General features: G+C 41.5%; 1 protein-coding gene across 2 annotated transcripts in view; it reads right to left on the bottom strand.

Moving 5' to 3' along the window:
- Positions 1 to 496: 496 nt before the first annotated feature.
- The window catches only part of LOC120992226 (B-cell receptor CD22-like), a 61,550-nt gene continuing 52,321 nt past the window's right edge, over positions 497 to 9,725 (bottom strand). Inside the window, exons 6-8 of one of the 2 annotated variants that reach the window (XM_040421082.1) lie at positions 8,788 to 8,832; positions 2,686 to 2,736; positions 497 to 1,124 (exon numbers count right to left, since the gene is read on the bottom strand). In XM_040421082.1, the coding sequence (XP_040277016.1) occupies positions 1,011 to 1,124; positions 2,686 to 2,736; positions 8,788 to 8,832 (210 nt within the window). In that variant the 3' untranslated portion in view covers positions 497 to 1,010. The remainder of the gene's footprint in view (positions 1,125 to 2,685; positions 2,737 to 8,787; positions 8,833 to 9,725) is intronic. The other variant, XM_040421075.1, reaches the window with a different exon arrangement.

The raw sequence follows: 9,725 nt of genomic DNA, 5'->3' as shown, positions 1-9,725 counted from the left end.
TGAGGCTCTAGTGAAAACCAGGAAGTTGCTTATACACGCCCCTCCAGAGTATAGCCAGTCAGTGGCACAGTGGGTTCACACCCGCTGGTCCATGACAGATATCATTGTGTTCAACTGTATCTGCGTGATATGCAGGGGTCTGGACAGCTGGAAATCACAGTCTACCATTGGCTACCCCTGATCAAGGGATTTAGCAAAAGAAGAGAGCTGATATTAATCCTCATACCATCCAATAATAAAGAGATGATTTCAATGACCCAATCTTTACCAATAATGAGATGGCTCTGCTTATTTGCCCCGTCTACACAGCAAAGCTAAACCTAATCACAACTCTTTACAGTATGGGTATTCTGGTGAGTAATGTGAAGATATTTAAAGAAAGGACATATGTTTATTTTCATAATCTACTGTAGCTTCTGCTGATGCATCTCTTTAATACAGGTGGGGGAAAGTGCCAGAAAGAGACCTCTGATGACCATATTCTCTGTGTGATTAAAGGATCTGACAGGTTTAAACTTAGCATTATAAACCTTTATTTCCATAAAAGATATAATGGGACTGTGTAACATTCAGAAATGATTCAGTTCACATTACATTAAGAACCATCAATTGGAGGGATATATTTACAGTAGTGAATATTGCAATGTATACTTCTAATAAAAGAAAATAATGTATACCACTGCAAAGGCAAACCGTGAGATTTGTTGCCTGTAACACACAAATTTTTTTTTTTTTTTAAATGGTATACTGTCCAACCTAAATTTTTTATTGCCCACCATGCTATTTCATACTATAAAAAAGTTATGTGGACATATACTGGAATCTCTTTTGACCTCCATCTGGTGATGTTCTTGGGCTCATTGCCCTAAGCTGTAATTCATTTTTTACATTTTAATTAGATGAGAATTTTAATTGAAAATGTCTTGATAGCTGGAGATAAAATGCAGTTTGGTATATGAGTGGAGACATTGTCTACTTATTCCAGATAACTTTTTGTCCATTGCCCCTCTTCATCTCCCCAGTTCTTTCACTTGTTTTAAAGTCATGTCTTCATATATTGGTTCATTTTGACTTGTCTGCAACATAGGTCGTCCTGGTCTAGGCATGTGGCTTAGAGCTGTTGGCTATAAAAGAAAATAATGTATAAAAGTATATAAAAATGCATGGATGTGAGTATAGAATAGTTATAGTACAAGGTTCAACTAGGTGAATCGATCATAGAGTTACATTAGATATTGAACGCTTATTTGGTGCCACAAGCTTTATGCATGGACAGTGGTTGATTCAGTGATTGTCCATAAAAATACCACCTCAGAGATAAACTATTTCAGTCCCTTCCCTAGATTTTTTGCAACCATTTCTGAATTAAATATCATTTAAAGGGTTGTCTGAGATTGGACAAATTGTTCTACATTTTTCCCATAAACAGTTTCACTGTTGCTCACGATGGCTCTGCATGATATTAGACCTCAAGATAAGCAAATCAATTCTTTGGAATCAAAATTTGGTCAGAATTTTTAAAAAATTAATTAGAATCAGAATTTTTTTTAAATTCAATTTGAGAGAATTTTTATAAAGAGAGAGAGACAAAAAGAGAGTATGGACCTTGTTCAAGTGATTCTGGCTAAATTGCAATACCAGATTAGAGATTTCCAAAATTTGGTTTGGGTCTGATTCTATTAAATCCGACCAGATTTGTTTGGTTCTGAATTATTTTGGCTGGAATCAAAAGTGCCCTGAAAAGTCATGTATGACACTCTACTCTGATATCTCCTAGAAATAAAAAAAAAAAAAAAAAAAAAGACAATTTCAGATGACTCTTTTAATGCCACAAAACAGCAGATTGTCAGAATCCCATAAAACGTAATAGTACTCTATTATGGTCTATGGGACAAGTGATCAGAAAATTGTAGGTTCCACCCCCCCAAGAGGGCTAAACGTTACTGTGTAAACAAATATAAAAAAAATCTAATCACCCTCTTTCCCAATTTTACATACAAGTAAACATAACAGGTATTGTCATGTCTGGACTATTAAAATCTAAAAATCTGAAGAAAAAAAATGTAATCCTCATTTTTTGGGTCTTCTTGTCCCCCTCCATAAAAAAAGTTTCATGAATGGTACAACCTACAGTTTGCCTCTGCATAAAGCAAGCCCTCATGCAGCTCTGTAGACAGAAATGTATGTAAAAAAAGTTATGGCTGTCACAGAATAGCGATGCAAAGAAAATTTGGATTATTTCAAAAGTTTATTATTTTTTATGTTTTAAGTGTAATACTATAACTACTATAATAACTGTACAAATTTGGTATTGCTGTAATTGTACTGACTTCAGAATAAGGACGTCAAGTCATTTTTTATGCACAGTGAATTCCATAGTATCAAAACCCAAAATTTTTTGTTGGAATTGTTTTTTTTTTTTTTTCCTGTTTTCCAATACGACATATGTTAAATTAAATTGTGCCATTAAATACAACTTATCCTGTAAAACATTAAGTCCTCCATATTGCTATGTGAACAGAACATTTAAAAAGTGAATGAAAATGCAAAAAACCCGAATATGGGTCTGGTCCTTGAGGGGTAAATGCAGTTGTTCACGTACACAACTCTGCTAACTGTGACTACTTACCTCAAGGCAACTCAGTTCTCATTGAGGAAATCCTAAACTTTTATTGATAATCTTACCTCTATTGTGTAGTAGGACTGCATCTGTCTGTCTAGTAGATCTGTGTATTTCTAAAATATAAAGTTAATCAAGAAATTAATCCAGGCAGAACATGTACTGTTGTGTGAAGTGATTCTATGGGGGCATGGATGCCAAAATCTCAAAAACTCATTACTATCTAGCGCAGGAGTGCCAACCTTTTCGGGTCTGAGGGCCACATTGTCGGACTGAGGGCCACAAGAAAATTTTAAGGGGATGTCTGTTTTTTTTTTTTATAAATGATGACCTATCCTCAAGATAATTCCTCAATATCAGATCGGAGGCGGTCTGACACCCGGCAACCCCACCGATCAGCTGTTTGAAGAGAAGGCAGCGCTTTTGTGAGCACCACCTTTCCTTCATTGTGCAATTCATTGTCTCTTCAGTTGTAATTACATCTAGGCCATCCTATTCACTTTTATGGGATGGCACCTTCCATTCAGGTGTTTAGAAAGAAGCCGTCCCTTTGAAGTGAATGGGATGGCTTAGTTGTAATTACACCTGCTCACCTCTGTGATGTCGATGGCAAGCAGGTAAACAATGCAAGCTCCTGGTAGAGCTGCCTTCCCCTAAAACGGCTGATCGGTGGGAGTGCCAGGTGTCGGACCCCACCAATCTGATATTGATGACCTCTCCTGAGCATAGTTTATCAATATTAAGAAAGTGGAGAACCCCTTCAAAGAGATATAACCACCTGAGACTAGAGATGAGCACTGATCTTAAAATATTCTCTCTCTCAAAAATACTTACCCAGATCTCAAGAAATTCTGATTCTAACAAATCAAATTATAAAAAAAAAAAAAAAAAGGTTAAATTTTGATTCTGAAGAATCAGCTCTATCTGAGACATTTACAATAGATCAGAAGTAGGTGATAGGTGCTGGTTTCACCTCCATAACTCCCACCTTTGGGAGGAACGGGATACCCTTCTACACAATTTTCTCTCTAGGAAGTGCATCTCTCTCCATCGTATTTTATGTGAGTTGTAGAAAATGTTAAGTTTGTGGCAGCATGGTGCCTTGGGGTTCTGACAGGGCCGGCTCCAGGTTCATGAGGGCCCTTGTGCAATAAAGTCTCAGTGGGCCCCCTTGTGGCATTTTACAGCAATGAAACTTCATGAATTAGAGATTAAATACCTTACACAGAGCATGCTACAGAGCGGATATATGTGAATCAGTCCTTATGTGCCTACTTTTATTTTCTACCCAGTGTTTCAGTCCCTCAGGTCTACTCACAGATATATGCCCCCTCACAGTAGATATGCCAAGATATGTGCCACCTCACAGTAGATATGCCAAGATATGTGCCCCCTCACAGTAGATATGCCAAGACCCTTCAAAGTAGATATGACAAGATATGTGCCCCCTCACAGTAGTTATGCCCAGATATGTGCCACCTCACAATTGATATGCCAAGATATGTGCCCCCTCACAGTAGTTATGCCAAGATATGTGTCTCTCACAGTACATATGCCAAGATATGTTCCCCCTCACAGTAGATATGCCAAGATAGGTGCTTCCTAACAGTAGATATGCCAAGATATGTGCCCCCTCACAGTACATATGCCAAGATATGTGCCCCTTTCACAGTATATATCTCAAAATATGTGCCCCTCACAGTTGATATGCCAATATATGTGCCCCCTTCACAGTAGATATGCCAAGATATGCGCCCTCTTACATTGGATATGCCAAGATATGTGCCCAGTGCCCCCTTTACAGTGGTTATGCCCAGATGTGCCCCATTGACAGGAAGTGAAAAAAACAAAACAATAAATCCTCCTCGCCTCTGTCACCTGACTCCTCCCATGATCTGTGCTCCCCATCAGCAGCAGGAGGAAACTGTGACACATGGCGCTGCTGTGTATGAGGAGCAGAGGCTGATTTCCAACCTGTCCCACTCCTTCTCCTACACAGATCAGCAGGATGATGTGTGAGGACATTGTGCTGCTGCTGCTGTGGAATGCTGGCGGCTCAATGGTGGAGCGGGAAGCAAATAGTTTCCCACTTCAGTGGCGTGCCTATGGTGTTTGGCACCCGGGGCAGGTCCTTTATCTGGCACCGCCAATACTTTAAAAAAATTTACCCCCTCACAGTAGTATTGCCCTCATTGTGCAACATTCACCGTAGTTTTGTACAGATGTGTGCCCCCTCACAGTAGTTATGCTCACATTGTGCTCTCTCACAGTAGTTATGCCCTCTCTGTGCCCCTTTTACAGTTGTAATGCCCTATCTGTGCCCCTTCACAGTAATAATCCACATTGTGCCCCCCTTCATAGTAGTAATCCCCATTCTGCTCCCTTCATAGAAGAAATACCCATTGTGCCGCCTTCACAGTAATAATGCCCACTGTGCCCCTTCACAGTAACAATGCCCAATGTGCCCCCTTCACATTAGTAATGCCCTCTGTTCACTCTCCTTAGTAATAATGCCCACTGTGCCCCCTTTATTGTAGTAATGCCCTCTGGCTCTGTGCCCCCTCTATACAGGGAGTGCAGAATTATTAGGCAAGTTGTATTTTTGAGGATTAATTTTATTACTGAACAACAACCATGTTCTCAATGAACCCAAAAAACTCATTAATATCAAAGCTGAATATTTTTGGAAGTAGTTTTTAGTTTGTTTTTAGTTTTAGCTATTTTAGGGGGATATCTGTGTGTGCAGGTGACTATTACTGTGCATAATTATTAGGCAACTTAACAAAAAACAAATATATACCCATTTCAATTATTTATTTTTACCAGTGAAACTAATATAACATCTCAACATTCACAAATATACATTTCTGACATTCAAAAACAAAACAAAAACAAATCAGTGACCAATATAGCCACCTTTCTTTGCAAGGACACTCAAAAGCCTGCCATCCATGGATTCTGTCAGTGTTTTGATCTGTTCACCATCAACATTGCGTGCAGCAGAAACCACAGCCTCCCAGACACTGTTCAGAGAGGTGTACTGTTTTCCCTCCTTGTAAATCTCACATTTGATGATGGACCACAGGTTCTCAATGGGGTTCAGATCAGGTGAACAAGGAGGCCATGTCATTAGATTTTCTTCTTTTATACCTTTTCTTGCCAGCCACGCTGTGGAGTACTTGGACGCGTGTGATGGAGCATTGTCCTGCATGAAAATCATGTTTTTCTTGAAGGATGCAGACTTCTTCCTGTACCACTGCTTGAAGAAGGTGTCTTCCAGAAACTGGCAGTAGGACTGGGAGTTGAGCTTGACTCCATCCTCAACCCGAAAAGGCCCCACAAGCTTTTCTTTGATGATACCAGCCCAAACCAGTACTCCACCTCCACCTTGCTGGCGTCTGAGTAGGACTGGAGTTCTCTGCCCTTTACCAATCCAGCCACGGGCCCATCCATCTGGCCCATCAAGACTCACTCTCATTTCATCAGTCCATAAAACCTTAGAAAAATCAGTCTTGAGATATTTCTTGGCCCAGTATTGACGTTTCAGCTTGTGTGTCTTGTTCAGTGGTGGTCGTCTTTCAGCCTTTCTTACCTTGGCCATGTCTCTGAGTATTGCACACCTTGTGCTTTTGGGCACTCCAGTGATGTTGCAGCTCTGAAATATGGCCAAACTGGTGGCAAGTGGCATCTTGGCAGCTGCACGCTTGACTTTTCTCAGTTCATGGGCAGTTATTTTGCGCCTTGGTTTTTCCACACGCTTCTTGCGACCCTGTTGACTATTTTGAATGAAACGCTTGATTGTTCGATGATCACGCTTCAGAAGCTTTGCAATTTTAAGAGTGCTGCATCCCTCTGCAAGATATCTCACTATTTTTGACTTTCTGAGCCTGTCAAGTCTGTCAGGAAAGGAAGTTGCCTAATAATTATGCACACCTAATTTAGGGTGTTGATGTCATTAGACCACACCCCTTCTCATTACAGAGATGCACATCACCTAATATGCTTAATTGGTAGTAGGCTTTCGAGCCTATACAGCTTGGAGTAAGACAACATGCATAAAGAGGATGATGTGGTCAAAATACTAATTTGCCTAATAATTCTGCACGCAGTGTAGTAGAAATGCCCATTGTGCCCCGTTCACATTAGTAATGCCCTCTGTGGCCCCTCCAGAGTAGTAATGCCCTTTGTGCCATCTCCATAGTGATAAAGTCCTATGTTCCCCCTCCATAGTAATAAAGTCCTTTGTGCCCGCTCCATAGTAAAAAAGCCTGCTGTGACCCCTCTGTATTAAAAACTAAAAAACACATTACCTACTCACCTTGTCCCGTTCCTGAAGCTCACAGTCCTCTCATCTCTGCAGGCACAGATCGCTCTGCAGCACTGTGTGGGTGGAGCCTATGTAGATTACCGGGCTCCAGGCTCCACCCACAGGCGGGCAGCGCAATCCGTGCCTGCAGGCTGAATGGTGGAGCAGGGAGAAGTCCTCCTGCTTCACCATTCAGAGTGCCCCCAGCCTGAAGGAGGTGAGGAGCGCTGGGAGCTGAGCGGTGAGTGACAGGACCCAGCTCCCTGCGCTCCAGCAATGAGCGCTTCCATCTGTATTGATGGGAGCGCTCATTGTTTCTGGCAGTTGTGCTGTGGGCCCCTGCAGGAGCTGTGGGCCCCGACACTTGCCCGGGTATGCTGGGTGCTGACGGCGGCCTTGGGTTCTGGGTTTGAATTGGACCAGGGACAACATATGCATTGGGTTTGTATGTTCTTTCCATGTTTGCATGAGTTTCCTCCAAGTAATGGACTTTCCTTCCACACTCCAAAAATATACATGTAGACAAAATGGCCTTCTACGAAATTGACCCTAGTGTGTGTTGTGTGTTCAGGTTGAATGCTTTTATAGCAGCCGCTATCCCTGCACTTTGAGTCCCTGTGAGAAAAGTGCATTAGACTGCATCCACAGACTAGCCACCTCTCTGCATCTACTCCTTTCTGGATTGCCACACTGAATTTCCATATCAGAAGGACTCCCCTTCCCCTATTTTGCCAACATACGTGCCTCCCAGAGATTGCAACACAGTCCACCATGTGAGCAGCCACCAAACAGATATGCCCATTGTGCCCCCTTCACATTAGTCTGTGACTAGATGATTAAGGGACACAAACATCATGTGGCCCCAGGGCTGGAGGTTGTGCACCCCTGATCTGCAACACTGCCCAGATCCTCAGTAGCTGATGCCTTTTAGTGGTTTACTGAAAATATCAAGCTTTTCAAACTAAGGTCTCTTCATCAGCATGGTTATATGCTAAAACATATTGTATTTGACCTCCTAAAGTAATGCTGTGACAGTAATGATAAACAGCATCATCAATACGAAAACTCACATTAGCCATAAGTTTGACCTTTAAAGGGACACTACATTCATTTTTATTATCACGTATTATCAGCTTATCTTTAAAGGGGTTCTGCACTTTGTTTAAACTGATGATCTATCCTCTGGATAGATCATCAGCATCTGATCGGCGGGGGTCCGACACCCAGGACCCCCACCGATCAGCTGTTTGAGAAGGCAGCGGAGCTCCAGCAGCAGCGCGGCCTTCTCACTGTTTACCGCTGGCCGAGTGACGTCACGACTTGTATCAATACTAGTCACTCGGCCAGCGGTAAACAGTGAGAAGGCCGCGCTGCTGCTGGAGCACGGGGGTCCGACACCCAGAGGATAGAACATCAGTTTAAACAAAGTGCAGAACCCCTTTAAGTAGTCTATGTATTTCTTTTTTCTTTTTACAAAGAGCAGGTGGATGGTTTTCTTGATATAATTTTTTGACATTACTCCTTGTATTCCACTTCGCACTATGTCTCTTTAATGTCCTCTTTTAGCACAGCAAACAGTTATGCTTAACTCTCTCAGTCGGACCATCGCTGTGACCAGACAACTACACTGCCTTGTAGTGACTCAATTAGAGCATAACAAATTACACTGATCAATGCAACAGTCTTCTGTGGACCTCTTTCTCTCTAGCCCTATCAAGTCTGTTAACAATTGAGCCTTCATAACGTTATCCTAAGTCTAGCACTTTACTATTTTACCAACAGATATCGTCTTACAGCAGTAAACTGGCAATGTAAGTGTCCCTTTCATCAAAAGCATTGATTGGCAAGAAAGATTACTTACATTTTTAGATAATGTACTTTGCAACGGGTTTACTTTTCCACTGTTCTGTAAAAAAAAAGAGTAAATAGCTGAATTTTAAATACTATATGATAAACTATTTTCTAATACACATCCTATGAGTGCCCAGTGAGCCCTTATTTGCATTGCTACCTCAATACAGTAGGTTACAGGTTCATCTCAATAAATTAGAATGTCATTGAAAAGGTCATTTATTGCTGTAATTCAATTTAAAAAGTGACACACATTATATATTACATACACTGACCAAAAATATAAACGCAACACTTTCGGTTTTGCTCCCATTTTGCATGAGCTGAACTCAAAGATCTGAAACATTTTCTACATACACAAAATACCCATTACTCTCAAATATTGTTCACAAATCTGTGTTAGTGAGCACTTCTTCTTTGCCGAGATAATCCATCCCACCTCACAGGTGTGGCATATCAAGGTGCTGATTAGACAGCATGAATATTGCACAGGTGTGCCTTAGACTGCCCACAATAAAAGACGACACAGCACAATGCCACAGATGTCACAACATTTGAGGGAGCGTGCAATTGGCATGCTGACTGCAGGAATGTCTACCAGAGCTGTTGCCCGTGAAATGAATGTTCATTTCTCTACCAAAAGCCGTCTCCAAAGGCGTTTCAGAGAATTTGGTCGTACATCCAACTGGCCTCACAACCGCAGACCACGTGTAACCACACCAGCCCAGGACCTCCACATCCAGCATGTTCACCTCCATGATGTCACGGATGGTGTTGCAGAAAACTGGAAATAATAAATAAACATTTATCCCAAACTAAGGAACATATGGGTGAGCCCTATAAAACCCTTAGAGCTCTCCCTGACTGCTGTGCCCATGTAAAGGTCTTTATGATAGACAATGGCATGCCCTCGTACCTAGACTGTGTGACACCTGAAAACCCTATAAT

The sequence above is a fragment of the Bufo bufo genome, chromosome 1 (genome assembly GCF_905171765.1).
Source record: "Bufo bufo chromosome 1, aBufBuf1.1, whole genome shotgun sequence".
Lineage (NCBI taxonomy): Eukaryota > Metazoa > Chordata > Amphibia > Anura > Bufonidae > Bufo > Bufo bufo.
This window is presented reverse-complemented; position numbering and strand designations above follow the sequence as displayed.